This window comes from Lepisosteus platostomus, chromosome 13 (assembly GCF_059453375.1).
Source record: "Lepisosteus platostomus isolate fLepPlt1 chromosome 13, fLepPlt1.hap1, whole genome shotgun sequence".
Classification (NCBI taxonomy): Eukaryota; Metazoa; Chordata; class Actinopteri; order Semionotiformes; family Lepisosteidae; genus Lepisosteus; species Lepisosteus platostomus.
This window is the reverse complement of record NC_142623.1, coordinates 39,130,778-39,153,584: the sequence shown is the minus strand read 5'-3', so window position 1 is coordinate 39,153,584 and position 22,807 is coordinate 39,130,778. Positions and strand designations below refer to the sequence as shown.

Sequence of the window (22,807 nt, the reverse complement as noted above, 5' to 3'; positions counted from 1 at the left end):
CTTCCTGGTTCTTTGCCAGCCTGTGGTACAAGCCTTAAAGTCTTGCTGTTCCAACTTCTGGAATAAAGATGCTTTTCCACTGGAATAAAGAAAAACATAAATTATGTACGTCTTTAACCGATCAGTGATGAGCACAAGCATTCACAAGCACCTAATGCAAATACAGTCCCCCTTTGCTCCTGCAGTTAGTGGTTGTGCTGGCATGTGCTTCAGCAAATGTTTGATTCTTAAAACATCTGTAACACTTGGTTCAATTAGTCAATTAAGAACCATCACGTGTTGGCTACATCAAGTAATAAAATAACTCTATTTTATTATTACTTAAAAAATATTACTCGTTTACTTCTACTGCAGTATTTCTGATTCAGAGAAACACTTCTACCATGTGCAATTGGTCTCGATTTTTTGGAGTGTAGGAACATAAATTAATATGTGATTTTGACGACGAAGAACTTTGACCCTCATCTTCTTTAGCACTGATGTTGACCTTGTTGTGCACTTTAGCCTATTTCGGACTTAAATGAAACAATATCTAATAAACCTTTAGCAACAAAGCATAATTTTTGCCACCAGTGTGAATCCATGCTCTTACTGAATTTGCTTTCTTCAGTGGAACACGATTTTATTTAGCTCCAACATCTTGTGGAATGCATCTATGTACTAGTTAAAGTGCAATCGTTTTCATTGTAGGCTTGTCCTTCTCATCTGAACTTTGATCCTTCTAGTTCAGATTTATGGACACACAAATAAGACATTGCCAAAGAACAACAGGCTAGGCTAAAGTACAGTTCAGCAGACTTCATGATCAATGTATCTATATAACATATCAATATATCTATATTGATATCCCTTAAATCCAAGCACATCTGTACTTTTCTCTTACAAAAGGGTCCAAATTTATTAAATCCCAAGACCTGGAGCTTTACAGATTTGCCATTAGTAAAACAGTTTTCATAGTCTTTTTCCAGCTCCATGTAAGATATTGATTGTGGTGTTTCTGTTGTACTCTGCTTCTCAAAAATATTTTTTTGCAGTTACAAATTATAGTTTTAGTTATACTTATTCTTGCTGCCTTTCAAATTTTACATGGTCTAACTTTCTGACACTTGCTTTTCCTATTTAAATGACAACTAATTGGATAATAAATGCTGGATGTCCACAATTGCTTTTCCATTTTAAAATCATTCTTCGTCGAGGAGAACCATGAAATTGTTTCTGCTTGTGCATGTTATTAGTTTATTAGCACTGCAAATGTAATTTATCCTACAACAAACTATAATTCTATTTATGTTCTTTCGTTTGTGTAACGGAACAGTTCTTTTTTTTAGACCCTATGTGGACAACACAATCTGGGATTGAGTGAGAAACACAGGGGGAAAAGCCATTTTGCCTCTGAGGACGAGTTTAATCATACGTTTATGGAAGCCTCCTGGGATCATTATCAGCACCACATAAAGTCTTAGGTGTGATCTCTATCACAATACAGATTTCTGCTTTGCCTGTATTACTGCCTGCACAACAGGACACTACCTTGTCATCAGATCAGATAACTGCTTTTCCCATGGCAATGTCCCAACCCATTGTATCAAACACAATTTAATGTTCAATCTCAATGTCAGGCCATTATATCTGGTGCATAAACTGTTTTTCCAACCAGTGTTATGTAATTAGAGATGTGTTTCATTATAGAGCCCTGTTGTATCCCAGTTTAACAGCTTGATCATTTCATTTGCTTATTTTCATTCTCTTACTTACTCTTTATAAATTCTGCTTATTAAATCCATATCATTATCTGAAGAAGGATGAAATGCAATGAATTAGGTCATATTTATTCAAAATACTCATTTGAAAGTTGTTGTTCTAAGATCAACAGGGACAAGGTGCTGAAGAACAAGTTGGGAACTATAAACAATAAGAATGTTCCCTGGTATTTTAACGATATGCAGATGTACTGAATAAGAGAATGTGTTTTGTGCCAGGCCCCTATTATTTCGGTGCTATCCTTAATGCCTGCTTTGACGTCACCAAAATGATTCTTTCTCTACAGAGATTACCGCCAAATGGCTTTTTACGCATCTGGTCTGACAGCCTGATAGGACATACGATTTGAAATACCCACATAAATTAAAATGCATCTCATAGTATTTAGTTTTGGAATTTACTGTCTTTCTGCATTTTCTGCTTGAGTGAACTCAGTATTAAAGCAGAAGCTGCCCTTCCTAAGTTAACATTTAATTGCAGTTTCCATTTCAAGGTCCAAACTAAAAAAAACATTTATTGTAACTGTATGTTCAGCTACTGTAGTCTTACTGTATATGAGCCATCAGGTAGTCTAGAATGAAACACACACATATCAAGGCAACAAAGTTTTCCTATCATCCCAAAGAAAAATGTTACTTGGTTACTTACCAGGTTGGATGTCTCTCTCATACTTCAGGTGGTCAACCTGAAGGTTCAGTCATTGTAATTTAAAAGAGTCAGATTTAACAGAGATTAAGAGATTTTTCTGAAAAAACAAGTGAAAATCACTTGTGAATGGTATGAAACCATTTCTCTCCTGCTAACAAGCCATATTGCCATAGTAACTTTTAACAACTCTATCTTGAGCCTTTTACTGTCCAGTGTCAAGACCAGAATTGAAAAAAATACAATCGTCTACAATATCTCAGAATAACTAAATGGACAGACACTGCTTTGGGATGCAACTACTCCTCACATCCTTGGTATCCATTCTTAAGTAATTTTAAATAAAGCAATCCGTATTTTTCTAAAACAATATGGTGGCCACCAATTCTGTGTTGAGGGCATTCTGTTCTCTCACATGTAAACAGTAGATCCATCAAAATAATAGCTTGTCATTTACCAAACTATCAAAGGCTGAATTATTCCCTGGTAACATATGATTTTGTTGTGGATGATTGGGTCATTATTGATTTTGTGAACTTCTGATTTCAAAGAAATTATTAATAAGTGACAGCATCCAATGGGACCAATGAAAGTTCACTAGGCAGCAGGTGACTCCTGTGTAATTATAACACAGCATGATGGAAAATAAATAGACTTAGATTTTCAGATAGTAAACATACATTTCAGCTTTACAATATGCTGGTGTTAGCCCTTGAGGTGACAAATTACAAAATCTTAATACACTTAATAAGTCATATTTTCTCACCAAACCACCCCATATTGCCCTATCACTGATATCACTCCAAAAACATCACAATCATCTTGGTGAGAATAACAGTAGCATTTCCAGTCATTATTCAGTGATTTCAAATACATGAAACTTTATTTTGTTTTCTCTGCTTGCATAAAAACAAACCGTGTATTATGTAGTCTGAGCCAGCAGTCCAGTATGTGAGCTTGCAGTTGACACAAGTATGAGAATCTCATTGATGCCAACCTGCTCATATCTGTTTGATAGACCTGTCAGCAACTAGGCTACATGTTTAGGCTGTAAAACAGCTGATCTATACTACATTGCAGAAAAAGACAAATATTAAGTGTTGCTTTATAAGCAGTTCTGCTAGAGGAAAATTCCACAAGAAAGCAATACCATGCCAGCATCTCAGAAAATAGAAATCACAAAAGGGTTTATTTGAAGACGGCAGCAGTTATGGAGTAGAAAATCAGAGCCTTTAACTGGTTCTGCATCATTAATACCATTTGTTTTCCACTCAGTGGGGAACATATTATGAAAGGTACTAGACACAGTTTGAAAAAGCATCATTAAAGACAGAAAGCGGCTTCTTAGCGTTTAATTAATTTCAAACAATCAGAGCACTAATATACATAGGTTCTCGTGTCACTGAAGAAAGAAAGGGTTTTAGGGGATAAATTATACAACACAAAGTACTGCAATTTCACAGCCAAAATTGACCACTTCTTACTGTTAATAATGTAATGTCCTTTGCATCCATTATGACTGAAGACACTTACTGTCCATCAATACTATTGTTATTCCAGATATTTATTTGATTATACTTTCATTTCAATTAAGAAAAGACAGTGATTTCTTCATCTTTGATATAAGGTTTGTCAAAACCAATGACTGAAGTTATTGATGAGCTATTGTTGCATCAGACAATTAATAGAATGATAAAATAAGCAGACAGACTGAAATAAACGTTTCTCTCAATAAAGATCGAGGCATATTTTGACAACCATCTGTGTGGATGATAACACCACCAAGAACACACAAGACTTATTCAGTCTTAAATCCAATTTAATTCTGGAGACTTTTTCTGCAGGTATTCCATCTGTCAAACGTCATTTTAAGACAGACTTTATTAATCTACACGGCATTTAATTTTGTTTGTGTGTACTGATGTTTCAATAAATGCAAACGAAAAATACATTTTAATTCAAGAGATGCTGACCTGTCTTGTACCATTTCACTGGGGAGTGTACAGAGGCTTTGAATCTTGATCATCTAAGTGGGTCCTTTTGTAAGCAAAAATCCACAAGAGCTATAAAAAAAACACTTAAGGTGGTGAATATAAAAGTGATCAATTTATTTCCGCTTGAACTTAAATTACTCTGATAATTATGGAAATCTACTTAAGCTATTAGCCTAGATGTAATGCAAGATTATCTCAAGCACCTATCCTTTGGCATTAGAAAGAAATAATATTATGATGGGGATTTTCTTCATTTACTTGACAGAAACCTTTATTAAAATCAACGTACGAGGACAGCTCTACAAAGGGTGTGATTGTCTAATTAACATCAATACAGTGCAATAATTAAAGTTTAATTATTTCAATTGCGCTTTAAAAGGAGGTTACAGGAAGGTATTACACAAGGAAATGAAGCAGTAAATTAAGAATATGATACTGTATAGTCAAACAGTCCTGTGAAGAAGGACTGTGACTTACAGGCACACATGTTTTAAGGAGGCACCTGAAAGTGGTTCTGACACCACCTTATATGCAGGAAATGAAGGACGGAGACATTGAATTGAGGGGAAGTTATGACTAGTCAGCCACCACGGGAGAAAGGAAGAGCATGGACGAAAGGATACAAGGAAAGACAAGAGACTGGAGATGAGAACAAGCAGAGGAGGGGTGACAGCAGTATGTCAGGCTGGGGAGTTTTATGAACAGAAGTTGCAAGCCAACAGAGAGAGTCAAGCAAACGTTTTAAAAAAGGTACAGCCCTACGGTGTCCTATCCAATAAAGCCAAATAAGTTTAAACATGTTTACTGGACTGTTTCCTCCTGAGGACTTTGAAGAATAATTAGTTTGGGGTTTTACTTATGCTGCTCATTGAATGCTCATTTGATTTGACTATCAAAATAATGCTTATGTGGGAAAAACCCCTCAACAGTATACGATTGTAATTTGTAGTTCCCTTATTATGATTTTATCAAATCACTTGAAAACCTGAATAGAAAACCTTTGGTGTATCCTGTAATCCACACACCGGGAAGAGACTTCATGACTTCCATTGTGAAGGATTATACAGGCAGTATCTGCAGTATATAGTCTTTTCCTGCATGCTGTAAAAACTAACATGGGGATATTGTGCTATTCAATGTTTTTCGAGGGCTGTCAGTGTTTAGGTTTGTCAAGATACAAGACATTATTTAAGAAGAGAAGAAAAAGTTTGATATACAGTCATTACCATGTTGAAGGCTGATAGCAAACCCTGGTGGAGAGGAATGAGCCAGGCCATTACTGATGATGTAAAAAACCTCCAAGACCCAAATAAAAATATAATTAATAACAGCAGACGTAAAAGATCAACAGTGAACGTCTGATTATTTGATTGAGAAAATACATATCAAAGAACTGAAAAGAGGGTCTGCCTTCTTCACAGAATCGGTTCTAGAATAATTTACCAGGCTTGTTCTCCTTAAATCAAACACAAAGGCAATTGAAAGGCAGTAAACCAGCCAAAAATGGATGCTAGGGGTTGCATGTGTCAACTCTGGGATGTGAATTCATGATTTGTTTGTGGAAACAATGAACAGTTCAGTACACCAGATAAAAGAGATGCTGAATCTCTCTGTCTCTCAAAGTATGTTTTTCAATATATAAATAATGTACTATGTCTATATATATATAATACATTATATTTATTTAGGTTAAACGTTTAGGTTTAGGTTAGGTTTTTACAAAATGTTATAGGATTGTCTAAAGTGAGTACTAGTGTAAAACATAACAAAGTTAGAAAGTAATTGCAGAATGCATTTGAATAATTTCATATGTCTTTATGCTTCTTGATCAATGTATTTTTCAGACTACTGTAGATGCACTCCTGGGACGACAAGACAATCCGTATAACACCTGCAATACTACTAGTGCTACTACTACTACTACTACTACTACTACTAATAATAATAATAATAATAATAATAATAATAATAATAATAATAATAATAATAATACCAAAATTAAAACGAATTCCTTTTTTAAATGTAGCGTATTTAATTTAAAAAGCTTGGAGGTGAAAGGGTTAAAGTAATGGTCAATAGGTTTACGGCCAGAGCCCATACTGTATATATAGGGACCGCTCAAATGAACGTAGCACACAGCAGCTCATGATCACAAGGACCGCTGATGATTAAGGTGGGCAGGAAGGCACATCCGCGAATGGGTTAGCTTGAAAGTACAATAGTCAGACGTTAGCATTTGAGGGAGGAAAGAATCACCGATGAGAGAATGGGTGGCACGGATATTGGGATTACAGAAGGGAAAGAATAACTGCAATCGATCGGACAAAAAGGGAAAAAGGAAAACCGCTTTTTGAAGGAAAACTACACTGCATTTTAGTGTGTTAACATCTTAAGTTTTGAATACAAAGAAGTGAAAACCTAATGTGCAAAATGAATGATGCAAAGCAAAATGGGTCGTTGTTGTGACCCTTAAGCAGCTAGGCAAACTAAGTATAATACTTGGATGCTGTCCAGAGAGAGGCGGACCGTTAAGCAAACTGATTAAAACAATGAATGGACGGGCTGGAGATAAGCGATGAATGAAAAAAAAAAAGAATAAGCTTCGGAGAATTCAATGGTTACAGCACGCTAGAAAGCAAACCGTTTTTATTTCGGCTCTTGCAGAAGGAAAAGTACAAAACAATGACACACGCTGCCAGGCATTTCTAAAAAAAGGGGAAGAAAAAAAAGCATCAAAGGAAGAAAGTTTATTTGGCGCATTTGAAGAGTTTTAACTCTGCAGAACAAAACGTATCCGAACAGTTTTATATATTAAATTTTCCGGTCGTTTTTACTTGTCGAATAGCATGTACAAACTGATGAAGTTGTGTTGCTTCAATGAAACTGTACTCATTCTAAGATATTTATACGACAGATATATGCAATGAATGTACAGTAACTGTGGAGGCAACAGCACAGGAAATCAGTTATGTTGTTAAATCAACAAGGAGTTAAAGATTTTGAATCTAAGCCAAAACTTCTTTTAATATGTAATAGACTGTAATGCTTTAAACTCGGACGTAAACTAGGAAAACTGGGTCCATTGGCTAGTTAAATCAGGACACCTGTTGACAAAACCAGAGAATGCTTTTAACTGTATGTTTTAGGATTTTTTTAACGTTTTTTTTTTCAATTTGCTAGGGGGTAAATGGTAACGTGACAGTATGGTTATTATGATCATCGAAATCATCATCCTGTGCAATACAAAGTGTTGAAAATACTCTCATAGACTGAACCAGCGTACGGGACACTGAATGTCGCCAGAATTAACTGCCCAGTGCCTACAAGGATGAGGAGAGGATGGATGGGGGAAGTCAGCCTCTAATGAAAAACCTTTCATGGGGAGGTGAGGACGCGGACGAGCTCCGGTTTCCTTGGGTAGTCACTTTGCTTGCCACCGTCCTCATCACCACTATCGTGGTCGATATTTTAGGCAACCTGTTGGTGATCATCTCCGTCTTCAGAAACAAGAAACTCAGGAAAGCAGGTATTTTTTTTTTATTTGTTGAGCTATGAAATATTTCCACCTTTACCTTTACGTTTACTGTATCGACTGCCGGAGACATGCAGACCATTAAGTCAACAGTGTATGTAGATGTGCTTGTAAACAATTTCAATTCTTCCATATTTTAAAAATACTGTTCATATGTTTATGTTTATTTTTTTACTTATTTTGGGAGACAGGAGGGTAAATTTTTGACAGCAGTATTAAACCCATCAATTAGTTTATTGTGACTGTCCATTTCTGAGAGCATCTTCTAGCGATACTAAATGCAGACTATCGGAATGACATTTTGAGACCATGCAGTTGTTTGTGCGATGAGATTCATTTCTTTTTCGTGTTTTCTGCCATGCTGTCAAATTAGACTGCGTGATGCCTTAAAGCAAGAGAACTGTCAGTGAGACTGCCTTTGCTTAAAACTGATGCGTAGATCGGACAGACTCTTTTCAGAAGAAAAATGTATTTCTGTGATGATTGGAATTAAGAGATTCTCGTTTTTGCGAATAGTTTTTGCTCGTTTAAGGAATGTAACATTTTTACTTAGAATCTATTGATTTCTTGATACATTTCCTCAGTTTGACATGACAGTTAATGACACGATACTTACCCTTTTGCTTGTAAGCTCCCATGTTTAGAATGCAATTCATATATATTTTTTTTCTGAGTAAAGAAAATAACCGAGAACAGTGCAACGCAGAATAATTGCTTGATTCATTTCAAGGCCAATTATATAATATTATATATTAATCCAAAAAGTTGGTATAATGCAAAGATTACTAAATAAAATCATAAAATAGTCTAGTATATTACACATAGTTACACAACATATAATCATAGCTTTTTCAATGTTTTTGTCTTAATTATCCAAAATGTAAATATAATTGAAGTATCTATAATTTAAAAAGTCACCCCAAATGAACCAGGAATGAACGGGTATTGTATGCTAGAGCCTCAATGCCGTTCTAAATTAATCCAGAATAAATTCAATATTCCTAATTGATGTCTCCAAAAAATGGGCTCTCAGCTTCTACACCATTCTGCCATGATACGTCAAACTACTATGAAAAGTACTGTTGGTTAAAGACAGTATACAGTAGCTGTCACAGCCGTTTCTCCACTCTTTGATTGAGAGATTTCGATTTGACGACGTGCAGCAGGAGTTTGGCTTTATGCTTCCTTAGAAGGACAGAGCTCGAGGAAGTTCAGTCACTTCACATGTTGCCATGAAGTGAGCTGCCAGAAAGGCTGAAGATTGAAACAGATTGGACCCACTGGACTGCCTGGCATTTATGAGAAAGCAAAGGTGACAAATACCACACTTCTCCAACACTTTGGTTTACGTAGAGATAAAGAAGGAAAGGAACTGCAACACACCTTTTTGCAAGTTCTGTTAATCTGCTGTTTGAAACCTCACAGTTCCTGATTGAAATATTAAATTGCTGTGAGATGCTTTACAATACAAATCTTAATCATTCTGTCCCTGATTTATTCTCTTAATATATGTGTGCTGAGCAGCAAAAAACACATCACTCTAATAATACTTGTGTCTTTTTAGAAAAACGAAATCATGTAGTGCTTGGATATCGATTAAAAGTTTTTGGTGTCATTTTGATTAATTGATCACTCATGAAAGACTGTAATACAGTACACTCAAGTGACATTGACCATTGCGGAAAGACTAATCACCTCATTGGTGCTAAGGTGATTACACTTGAAAATCAAGAAAGACAGAAAAACAGAAAGGAATCAATATACTGTACAGTACGCTCCTGAACAAGGTAGCAATTGCTATGTTGGAGCTACACCTTAGGTGGACTCATCAGGAGAGGATCTTCAACAGAGAGATCACCAGCAGTGATCTTTAGCGATGAATAAAGTTTCTGTGTGGACCACCCAAATGGATGTCAATGAGTGTGGTGCAGACCAATATGCCAATGGCTGTGTACAACAGATTAATTAATGGTGAGATTCCAGTGTGATTGATTGGACAAGATGTTTGGACTTAACAGCACTCCACTTAAAGTGATTTATAGCACATTGACAGCATGGGGGCTACTGTACACTGATCAGGCTTTCTTGTAAAAGGAGATTGTGACAGTTCAGCTGTAGATGTCCTATTGTACATTCCAGATTTTGGCCCTGTTGATCATCTGTGGGAAGATCAGAGATCTCTGTGCCATCTAGGGCAGAGAGATCAGAGAACACTCACATGGTTGCCTAGGTATTATGAGAGAAAAGGGACAGAATTTCACAAGACAATATCTGCATTTAAAGCTCAACTTACAGATGAACAGCTTGTATTGCTTCTAGCAGTGCTTCTATGCTACTAGCCTGTGACTGTATTGGACCCCCAATAGATTAATCTTTTTAATGACTTGTTAATTACTATGTCATGTCCATTCCACAGAATGTCAGGGCACCCATTACCAATTTTGGAATTTTCCTGAAAACAACTGTGAATTTATTGCAGTTATACATGATAGGTTTTGATTGATGCTCAGTATATTTTCTAGAAGAAAATTAGCAGTCATCTGATTAGTAAAGGAAAGATAAAATAGTTTAAATTGAACTGAATATCAGTGCTTTTTTATTTTGTTGTTGTGAGAAGTTACACAACACTGCGAACTTATCCGTTATTACCCGGAAAAGGACCTAACCATGTGAATTTAAATTTCATTCAAAGCACACTTTAGTTCTTTTTTAGTGTAGTCTGTTTGACTTGAATATTCAAATGTAAACATTTAGATTAGATATTATATTTTAATGTAATATGTTTACATCAGGCTATGCTCAAACTAGCTCTTTCTTGAATTGTACTTTAAAGTAGTTGATCTGCACTATCAAGAAATAGAAGAAGATCAGACTTTGTTCAATTCCCAGCTAAAAACCTTTGAAGTTTAGCTGTAGCAGTGGTAGGCAACTCTAGTGCTCACATGCTGCATTCTGCTTTTCATTCTATCTCAGATTTTAATGACTTAAATGAATTAAGTAAGTGGATAAGCAGCCAATCAGGTGCTATTTAAAGGCACCCCTAAAACCCGAAGGAACCCCTCACTGGAGGACATGAGTAATGTAACTCTTTTGTGTTGTATAACTGGAAATACCAACATCTCTTTGCAGGTTTAGAGTTCCATGAAAAGCAACTGACATGTTGACGTTAAATAAAAGCAAACAAAATAACAGCAAAAGAGATAGTTGCCTATTTGTGTCAGCATTTCATTGCTGCCATGTATATTCTTCTATTGAATAGTCTTCCATGCAGGAGAGAGATTTTCTTGTTCCCTTTCTGCTGTCTTTTTGTAATACAAAATATTGTTACGTGCCAGTAACAAACCCAGCAAACAAAATGATTGTAGTGAATAATAATAAAACAACTAAATGAATACATCCTTCACCTAATAATGTGCCATGGTAATCTCCAAAAGTAAAGTTAAAAATAAATAAAAATCAAAATTATTTTTTGGTTACAAGATTATATTTCACTGGTCTGTTGATATACAATAGGATGATAATAGGGAGAGTTGCTGGAAGAGTTTGGGTTAGACTTGACAGCAAACAGGGAAATATATATTTGACATCACTTTTACAGTAAATGTAACTATTAAATAAAAAAGTTAGGAGAAAATTATAAGACATTTCACACAGTTACACAACAGATTTAGAAAGACTGAGATAGTTGTTGTTGAGCTTTTACCTTTCCCCCTCAAAATAATACAAGTCACCCTCCTTTTATGTGCTGTAGCCCTTTAATGGTACAGTATTAGTTCCTAGAAAGATAACTGAAATGTGGTTCTTTTAAAGAATAATATCCTTGACCTTTGAAGAGCTCCAAACTGTAGTAAAGGAGCTCTTTCAAGAGCTTTTCAAATTAATAAATCTTTTTTTCTCTCTTAATTTGGAAAGATGTGAGCAAAGACGGACTTCAAAGGACATTCAAAGAAGACAAATTTCTCTTAGGATTAGTCTTCACTGGTTCGGCTGATAAAGGGTAAACAAGATGAATAGCGTCATGAGAAATTACAGAGCTTAATTTAAAATCGCATGAAGCACCATACCGTAAAATTGAAAAGCCATCAACCTTATGGGTAAATCGAGCTGTACTGTGCCAGTTTTTGTGAAAATGAACTGTACATGTGCTGATTTGAATTGGTAAATGTTTAGGACCTAAGCTGAAAAGGAATTTGTATTTAGTGTGGCTATTAGGTTACTTAAATTCTGTCAGTAGTGTCATTCAGCTATGTGTTTGAAAATGTTTTGAACTGCAAACATAAGACCTCTACTGCCTTGTCAGTGGTAATTAGTTCATTCTGAATGACATTCTGTCAACAATACTCATGTCATCTTCTGAAACGCTTAAGCACTAGTAGCAAGAAAAGGCTTTAGATTTTTTTTCCCCACCTTCTCTAAAACTTCCTTCTATCAAGCAGTGTACGAGTTATTGTAATGAAATCTAAATATATAAGTGTAAAATTACAGGTTGTACAATGTATTGTGAAACCATGGAGACAAGAACATATTCTGAAGCAGGGAAAATGCATTGGAGAAGGGGAGAAAAAATCTATTTTTACTGTCTACTTTGACTTGAACTATGGTAGTCCTTGTTCTAATTTCTACAGTTCACACATACTGTACAATACTATTCAAAAGTTTGAAAAAAATGAATAACATTGTTTATTATTATTCAGTTTATATCCTAGGTTACTAATATAATTGTATCTCTGAAAAAATGTCTCATTTAATAAAAGTATAATAAATGAGAGATTGAGGGAATGCCCTGTGACTGATATACTTTGTGCTGAATGATAATGTATTGTTAAGATATATATATTTGAATCAGGTGAGAGATCTTAAAAAAACCTAATGTGCTTTTAAAGAAGCAACACATTTGTGATGCCGTTCCCTTCAGCTCATGTATCTGGCAAATAGACAATTTATCTAGTTGTACAGGTTTACCCATAAAATAAAGACTTTTGGCCTGCCATCACACTCACATCACACTCACACTGCCGGAAGATGGATGTAAAGATTACCGAACGTGTAGGATCATTAAAAAAATTGCAAACAAGAGGGAGGCCATTCGAGCTAATTTAGTAGCTAACTAAATCTAAATTCCATCCAGCTGTTTCTTAAAAGAGCCTGGAGTTCATACTTCCACCACCTGTTCTTAATACCCACAACACTTTTGGTAAAGTTTCAGCACTGTAAAACCTGACTATAACTTCACTTGATTTAAATTTCACACTTTTTGCTGTATACCCAAGCATTATGTTGGCTTTTTATTGCCTCCCCACATAGTCTTGATGAGCACATAAAAGATAGAGATAGATATATAAGACTTTATTGATCCTGAAGGGAAACTGAAAGCTCTAAGATCTGCAGAAATGTACACATCCCTTTTATGCATAGTTTCTTGCAGCTCAGAATCATCCATACAATGTGCATAATCTATATTCCTACTTCCTGTTTGGATCTGTTTGCATGTATCAGTATTGAAATATACAAATGAATATACTAACAAAAATGTTAATTAGTTTTCTAGCTATAACAGTAACTAAATCGTCGATATTGATCAAGAAAAGCAACAAACCAAAAACAGATCCCCCTGGCACACCACCGCTCGCTTCTACCTAATTAGTGTCTGTACCCATTGTTGGAAACTGGAACATAAACCATCTTGGCTCAATGCAAGTATTGAAGTGTGATTCTAAATGTAGGACCTTAAGGAACTAAATAGTGTTCCTGCACTCATGAATAATACACTTTCAGCATGACTTAGAATGATAAGCAATATCAACAGGAAGTAATGAAACAAATGTATTGGGATCAACATTTCACTTTTCCAAACACTTAGTGTAGAGCTGATCATTGACAAGATCCAGTAATGTGTGAACAGAAGATGAAAGCAAATTGCATCAGACTGTGCAGAAACCTATGGCATATGAAAAGGTAAATATGTATGAAGAATATTACATTAAAAATGTAAGTTTGTCTTATATAAATCTTTTTGTAAAATTGTGTAGCGAGAGGTCTATGTAGCACCAGAGAATAATATATCCAAAGCCTTGAATTTTCTTAATCTTGAATTTGATTCGTTTTTGGCAGTAGCATACATGCAATGTGAAAATGGGGCAACATGGCTGCTGCTGACAAGAACAATGGTCTTTATGTGATGTTTATGTAAAAAGGTTTTTTTTTAAACTGTTTGTTTATATATTTTTTGTTTTTCATAACCCGAGATAAGTCATTGCAAGACTGCAGGGCACACAGAAATCCACTGAGAAACCAAACAACAGAGAGAAGTTTCGACCAGTGCCAAATTACAAGACTGATTCATTAAACCAACTGACAGGAGCTTAACAGCTGAATACAAAAGTATAGGACTGGGGGGTTTGACTAGGGCATGGACAGTATGTGGAGTTTTGGACAACAAAAACCTTTTTTTTTTTTGTTGTAGACCCTCTTCCTTAATAAGAGCAATTTTACAAGATAAATGTCAGACGTTGATGGCATTTTCTAGAACATGATGTTTTGTAAGTCCTGTAAAAAGCAGTTCTATTTAAATCTGCAATTTAAAAATAAAGGAATTATTCAGAAGTGCCCAGAATGTACAGTGAGTGATAGGAACATCTCAGGTTAAATCCAATCTTCCTAGTTCCAGGGACTAAATTAATAAACTACCATGAATCACTGAATGCTTTTATTAGAAACTCAGTTTTGTTATGCCTGGATCTTATTTACTAATTTCTTGCACTCTAGCCAAAGAAGGGAATACGGAACATCTGCAGTGTATTGAATAGTTGTGCAATGAACACATTTTGGTGTGGATGTTTCTTTGCAGTTTCTGCTGAAATGTAACTTCTTTCACCCGTGTTTCACACATGTCCTACGTGAGCATTAAAGGCTGGATTAAGAATATTCACTTGAAAATGTATGTACAGTACATTATATATAATTCAACAAAATTGGAATGGGGTGAATACTTTTGCAAGGAACTGAACTTACATTATAGACTCACTGACTAGAGCATAGCCAAAGAGGTCCAATACATTTGTAAAGCTTAAGAAGAATTAAAAGTTATTTTATTGTATTTAATGGATGTCCACTTGAAGCCTAGAATACCTCAGAGTGTTTCTATGATTTTATATAAATATTCTATACATGTAAATTGATAAAAATCTTTCTGATATAATGACAATTGCCACACTTGTCCATAATAAAATTAAAAAGCAACATTAGTAGATTCCCTCTAGTGAACCCTTAGGTGTTGCAGGGAGATGAGTGAGAATGATTAAATGATTACATTTCCTTCAAATCAGGCTCTGGATAAATCCTTAATAATGAATGATTCAATGATTGCTGCAAATTTGCACTGACTTTGCAAGCTGTATTTGTCTGGCTGTCATTCATAATAGCAATCCTGACATGCTCAATGTAGCTCATTTCAGACATAAAACTTTTTAAGTTATGTCTGAGTAAATGTGCCTCCAACAAGTAAGTAGCTCTGATATTCATGCAGCATGCAAACACATATGCTCATTTAACATGTACAGATGTATTTTAGGAAATGCAATCTGGCATTTGATGTCATTGTGAATATGTAGAGCCTTTGCAGCAAAACATGTTTTAAGAGAATACACAAATACAGAAGTTCAGTGTGCAGTCATGACTCTGTCAATCAGTCTTTGAACTCTTTCAGTTTATGACTGTTGGAGCTATACTGTAGGTGTTGACCATGCTGTTCCCTTCACTGTTTAGTTTTTACCTTGTGAATATCTCTTCCAAGCAGAATAAAAATGCCTTCAGATAAAAAAAACAGCATTTATAGATTTAGAATTTGGAAATGGAATATTAGCTCAAGACAGGGAACTCCCATAAACATAAATAGTTTCGGCATCTGAATGTAGTTGTGTTACTTACAGACAGATGTTTTCCCTCATGGCTTCCATACAGCTGCAACCCAATTCAGATTAATCATTTAAAAATACAGTGTTGTCCTTTCTGTTACAAGACTGCAGAGAATCCTTAATGGAAGTTTTAGAAGTTCTTAAAAACACACTTGTTCACTTGTTCATGATGTTGCAAAAGGCTGGTTAATTTTAATGAAAAAATACAATTCCACCTTTTAACATTGAAATCACTCAAGTGAGGGACAGGTCAAAGCACAATTATTAGGAAACACAGGTCATGCTCAGTTATAAAGCTTTTCTATGTGTGGAATTCTGAATAGAAAGAAGCTGGTTGCTTCCTCTTCATTGCCCTTCTGAAACATCCTGTTAATTGCAGTGCCTTTCCTTACTGTAGCATGATATACCGTATAGCCATTGAGAGAAGTCTACTGTGTTTTTGAGGATAATCAGAAATTTCTACATTTGTGTCTGATAATATTTTGATTATATTCATGTGTGTATATAAATGTATGTCTGGGTGTACATATGTAATTCCAGAGATCACTATTTTACAAAGAGTTCACAGACTTTTCTCCACGTAATGCAGCTCCGTCTAGCATCCTCTGTGCTTTTAATCTCCCCTTTCCCTCTTGATTAAATGTGTAGATCAAAGGTAAAATAAAGCACAAAGAGATTAACCATATGCTTCGGAAAATTCAAGTGGTTTGGATTCCTGCCCAAGCACTGATGTCAGACATGTCTTGGGTTTCTTCGTGAGCAACGAAGAGTGCAGGATCCCCTAATGTTTCTTTATTTTCTTTACAGGAAATGCCTTTGTTGTTAGCCTGGCTGTAGCAGACCTCGTGGTGGCCATCTACCCCTACCCGCTGGTTCTGACGGCTATCTTCCATGACGGTTGGAGCCTGGGCTACATTCACTGCCAGATCAGCGGCTTCCTCATGGGACTGAGCGTGATTGGATCCATTTTCAACATTACGGGCATTGCCATCAATCGCTACTGCTATATCTGCCACAGCCTTAAGTATGACAAGCTCTTCTCCAACAAGAACACCATCTGCTACGTCATCCTCGTGTGGGTCCTCACTATTCTTGCCATTGTCCCAAACTGGTTTGTGGAGTCCCTGCAATATGACCCTCGGGTGTATTCCTGTACTTTTGCGCAGTCGGTCAGCTCCTTCTACACCATCACGGTAGTGGTTGTCCATTTCATCCTCCCCATCAGCATTGTGACTTACTGCTACCTCCGGATATGGATCCTGGTTATTCAAGTCCGGAGAAGAGTCAAGCCCGACAACAGGCCCAAAATCAAGCCGCACGACTTTCGTAACTTCCTCACCATGTTTGTGGTGTTCGTACTTTTTGCTGTGTGCTGGGCCCCATTGAACTTCATTGGGCTTGCAGTGGCTGTGAACCCCAGTCTAGGCCTTGCCATTCCCGAATGGCTGTTCACTGCTAGCTACTTCATGGCCTACTTCAACAGCTGCTTGAATGCTGTGGTTTATGGGGTTCTAAACCATAATTTTAGAAAGGAATACAGACGGATTGTACTAGCCATTTTTAGACTGCCTTGTTGAAAGAAAGAGCTTAACCAGGACACTGTGACAAAGAAAGCATTGTGCTAAATATAAACCACAGATGTAAGGCAATCAGAGCTCAGAAAGAGCAAGCCGGATCATGTAATAAATACAATGAATGTATATAAGAATGCGGTATTGATGTCTTCAACGGGTATATCCAATTGTCTCTTGTTTGTGTTGGCTGTTGGTGTAAAGTATATCAATGTATTATGGAAAAAGAACAAGATTTTATTTTTGGAACTGGTCACTGAGAGTTTGAAAAGTGAAGTCTTGAAGTATTTATTAAAGCTACAGTCTCATGTTAAATTTTGCATATAAACATGGTTTATCGGTGCTGTTTTACAATCATTAACCACTTTGTAGTAGCTTGAATTGCAGTGTGTGAAAATAAACTGCCTGTGTGACTATTTATAACCTAATTTCCAAAGAAACAGCACACAAGAGTACACCACACAGAGTGGTATGAATGTCTTCTGCATTTGGCAACACAATATATTTTAGGTTGTAGATCATACATAAGATACATTATTTCCACTCTCATCAACTCCATTAATATGAAAATGATGCTAATTTTCTCTTGGCATCGCCTGTACAGTATATTTTTTATACTTCAGAAAAGATTTGATAAATCCAAAGACAGTTTAAAAGCTCAAAAGGACTGCAGCTCTAAAATTAGCTTCAAACGTCTGCACGTTATTGCTCATTTTCAAATATAATGGCCTTCATTGCTAGCTAAAGGATCTTAAAAAACCTTGAATGCTCCCCCCTCCTAAGTTAGTGAAGTTTAAGGGCAGATAATGGGGATTCTGATGTGATTTACTTTTCTTTTGAAAGCTAAATCCCTTCAAAATCTTTATCTTACCACTCTGCAACACATGCTTGGGCCACGTTTCTGCATACTCCTGGGTTAACATTTCATATACAGGGAGACAGAACAGAGAAACACGATATAAGAGGGATATAATTCATTTCCGATTTACGGCTTAGCACCTCAGATTTGTAAGGGTAAAGCCATACATACTCTAAGCTCTTTATGGAATTAATGCATTAGATTTAGCATAGTAAATTGCAGGCACCCACCTCCCCATACTACACATGTGTTTCTAAGGCAAATCAAATTCAGTGCTGTTTTGAAACGAAATAAAAGCTGAATGCTTCAAATCACAACTGTGAGAGTAAATACATTTAATTAAATAAATGAGAACTATAAACACCTAACTTTAATAACTAGAATGAAAAACTATAATGGACTTAAAAGTCTTCAAAAGACGTAACTGAGTTCTGCTGTTTTCTCCTGGGTGCAGGCTCTGTCAGTATACAAAGTATACCGTATGAGTAATGGAGGCTGCTTCACTAAATTAATTAGTTGTGCTTCATAGCAGTTCAATCAAAAGAACATTCCTTACAGGATTATTTTGTGGGAGGGTTGCTTCCATCAATATTGCCTCTAGAGCACTTGACTAAAAAGCAACTGCACACCTTGTTGAAGTACATCAAAAGTGAGAAGGGCTATAAATCTCTCTAATATGAGCTACATGTTTAACGGACTGTTCTGTTGTTATAGATTCAAAAGTATATTATATAAAAGTAAATTACTAAAATAATTAAAGTAATTTATATCTATTATTTTTTCGAACCTGCAGTATACAGTAGCACACTTTACCTAAATAAAATATTGTTACAGATATGATGGGGGAATTATTCATATAATATGCAGATATAGTAATGTACTTTTTCCCACAAGATCACTTGCACTCGCTAATATACATTATGTATGAAGACACTATACAGTATATGGTACTGAACATCAAATATATTTTGTATGTGAGTTTTTTGTCTTATAAAGGAGCACACATGGATTAAGTCATAATAAAGAATGTCCACTGTGAATAACAATAAAGTTGTATTTTTGTCTGTAAAATGTGTGGTTATACATACCCTCTTACCAAAAGGGAATACTGTACTTATGTAAATTCTTTCTCACTGGTTAGTAATATATTCATGCAGCTGTATATATATACAGTAGTTGAATAAATAAGCAGCACAATTATTATTGCCTTTCCACTACCAAAACCACAAAGAGGCACTCAATCAAATTATAATAGCTACTGTATATAAAGTATAACCAATATACAGTGTATAGCCAATATAAAATATCAGACCCTTTGCACTTACATTCCTTTTTCTTTTGCATGGTTTGTGAAGTGTATGTTCATTTTAATAGTGCATGCATGTAAAATCATGCAGACACTAAAACACTCCAACATATATACTAATTATTAGGTCTGTAATTATGCAAAAACCAAATCTGTCCAGACAGGATTTTCATACTGCATGGAATTACCATAAACTACTGAACGGTTTATTATTATTATTATTAGCCTATTAAGCTACTCACCAAAACAAATTCCAAATTACTTCTCTGCAAGTAAACACAGGTAAATGACACCTGAGCCTCTTATGTGTAGTTGCCTGGTTTAATAAAAGGGGAATCAGCTGGATTAAAGGAGGCTTCTTGAAGGTCTAACATACTCTGAATATGAAAAGAAACATCCCTTTATTTTTGCCTGTCCATTCATCAATTTTTAACCACTTTAACTACACAGTTGCGGCAGGGCCAGAGCCTATGCAAGGCAAGATACAGCCTGAACAAGATGCCAGTCCATCGCAGACAGAGACACACCAGCGCCAAGTTTCGCAGAGCCCAGTTAACCAATTATGAGAGGACAAAGAAGCACCCAAAGGAAACCAACACAAACACTGGGAGAACATCCAAACTCCAAGCAGGAGGCACCCCAGGTCCAGAACTGAACCCAGGACCCCAGCACTGCAAGGCCACTGCATCACCATCACACCCTATTAATGCGTGTATGGCTTATAGTGCAAAAATAAAGCATGTGGATATAGGTAATGATAAAGTTACTTTGAGTAATTTAAATTACTTTATAAGTGAGAGGGTTCATTGGACACGAGTGATACGGTTATTTTACATGTCCGAAGTCAAGCCCAGTAAAAATCAACCCGCCAGAGCCCATTTGTGGTCTGGGGTGTTGACAGACAGAGGTTTCTAATCGGGAAAGATGTTATTACAGCCAACCAAGCCCATCATTGATAGACTACAGTCGATCATCATGCTCCACCTTTGTGATCACTTTTCCACTGCATCCGAAATGCCAAGCTGCAACAGATGACTGATGACAACCTGACTGCACAACGTTACATTGATGAGCTCCTGGGATCTCCTGTGGGTTCAACCTGATGTGACAACATTCCAGCAGAACACATGTCCTCATGCTGCTCACTTAACAGGAACTTTCTTGTGAGATGAGACCGTGACTGTTATGAGACGGACTGGAACAATGCGACTGCCCAGGGACAGAATTCCACAACACATCAACGTGACGCAAAGCGTGTGTCGGAGACATACAGCTTGTATTGTTTCCAATAGCGCGAAGGCACACACATAGGTTTTTATCTTTCACAATAGGCCCCTTCTTGATCAACAATGTTGATGGCAAAAGGTCTGCGTAACTAACTGCCATGTCTGTTAAGAAAAATATATCTCTACAATAAAGATCTTGTAATTTTCCTGAACAAACTTTGTGAATTTGTTATAGTTACAAGTGAAAAGTTATTTTTATGCTCAGTTTAAAGCCAGTTTTTCCAGGTGGCTTGAAATCAATTATTTTAAGTAAATTATTTATTAGTACTGTTACCTACATTTCACGTTCCTTCCAATAATGTGACGATTAATATAATTGTGATAACTGATGATGGAAACAAACATGAACTATAACACTTCATATTTCATAATGATTGGTAAATCACAGAACTAAATGCTGTATGATATACCTTAAGCAAGAATAAACTATTCTTATCAAGTTAATTTTGAAACACTGTAAATAAATTATTATCTGTTTTAAGGTGAGTAAAACAGGAGACTCCGACCCTGGCCCTGAAGAGGCCCAATCTAGTTAGTCTGGTCTCTTTCTAAAACCTGCTAATTTCTGGAACTACTGATAAACAAATCAGGTCATCTGTTCAATTCAGAGAGCTAAAGTCCTTGATGGCTGAAAATACCTGCATTTCAATCCTAAATAATTTCTAAATTACTATTTTAAATGATCTTAATTAAATATCTAAATTATTTAAATTATTAACCTGTTTATTTGACCTCAGTGATATTGTTCCATATCTTTAGAAAATGGTAACTTAACCTGCTGGACTGGAGCTCTCCAGAAACAAGGGTAGGAGACCCCTGTAAAAGATGCTCTAGAAGATATTTTCAGTCCACATTCGCACAATTTGTAAAGTCACACTGCATTAGACCTGTTGAGAATGTTGGTTGGTGCCAACCATCCATTTTCTTACAGTCTTTGTAGTTGGATAATTTCTAAAATTCTTGCACTGTTCAGTGTTTCAGTTTAAAAACCTAGTTAAAGTGTAATATATACAAGACAAAAAACAGTAAACACATAAAAAGGACAATGCAAACGCGTATTTACTAATTTAATCAAATTTATCACCTTGCAAAAACCTCAGCGAATGTTTACCGGTAAAGTTTGAAACTGACTTCTAGTCCTTCTAAATATAGTATTGAGGGCTCCAAGAAACCAGTGCAAAAGCTTGCTATTTAAGTCTTGTTGAAAATGGGTAGATGATTTAGACACATCACCAGCAGATCTAAACTGCCTGGGGCACAACTGTCATTTATCATAAGCCAAGCAAAGCAAGATACGCTTCACCATATTAGAAAGCAAACCTGTGATGTGCCGCACTGTGTGGTCACAGAAACAGTTACTAAAGCCCTTGGAAATGAGGCAAGCTTCAGGAAACAGCCATATCAATAAGCAACAAGGAAATAATCTAGATTTGCCAGGGTTACCTGGTGGCCCCAATCCTCAAACTTCATGGTCAGTCAGCAGTAAATTTTAAGACCCTGCCTTAGATAACACAGATAATTGTACAGCAGAAGTGAGATGGAGCCTCATATTTAGTTCAAGATAAAAACTGACCCAACCTGCTCTGACCCTAAGTCTTCCAAAAGCATTTCGAGAAGCAAATGGTGAGCCAATGTCCCTGTTGACTTGAGAGAGATAAAAGCATTGTAATTGGGATGAGCACTGTACATTTGCTTCTTGCACTTGTCAAGTTCTATTTGTGTCACCCAAGATGCAGATGATACTGATGGGATGCCAGCTGAAGTGAAGGAAATCATGTGAGGCCTCCCTAATCTGTGAATTAGAGTGCAGATTCTTACATGGGAAGTGTAAATTGATGCTATCTGTCCCGGAGGGCTACGAAAAACACTTTTCAATAGTCCATGACATTAAAACAAGCATCACTGTTGAGTTTTGATGGAACTGATAGAATTCATGGATG

The 22,807-nt window shown here is 36.1% G+C and overlaps 1 protein-coding gene across 1 annotated transcript; it reads left to right on the top strand.

The window, feature by feature from the left end:
- Positions 1–6,496: 6,496 nt before the first annotated feature.
- On the top strand, positions 6,497–19,344 carry mtnr1al (melatonin receptor type 1A like). Its single transcript, XM_088604579.1, has 3 exons — positions 6,497–7,190; positions 7,581–7,926; positions 16,653–19,344. The coding sequence occupies exons 2-3, from the start codon at positions 7,740–7,742 to the stop codon at positions 17,420–17,422; spliced, it is 957 nt and encodes a 318-aa protein (XP_088460705.1). The 5' UTR covers positions 6,497–7,190; positions 7,581–7,739; the 3' UTR covers positions 17,423–19,344.
- The last annotated feature ends 3,463 nt before the right edge of the window (positions 19,345–22,807 follow it).

What these genes read in the sequence shown, in the direction of transcription:
- mtnr1al (XM_088604579.1), top strand. Translation starts at nt 7,740, where the DNA reads ATGGATGGGGGAAGTCAGCCTCTAATGAAAAACCTTTCATGGGGAGGT. An exon ending in CAAGAAACTCAGGAAAGCAG is followed by an intron (nt 7,927 to 16,652) that starts GTATTTTTTTTT and finishes TTTTCTTTACAG; the next exon opens with GAAATGCCTTTGTTGTTAGC.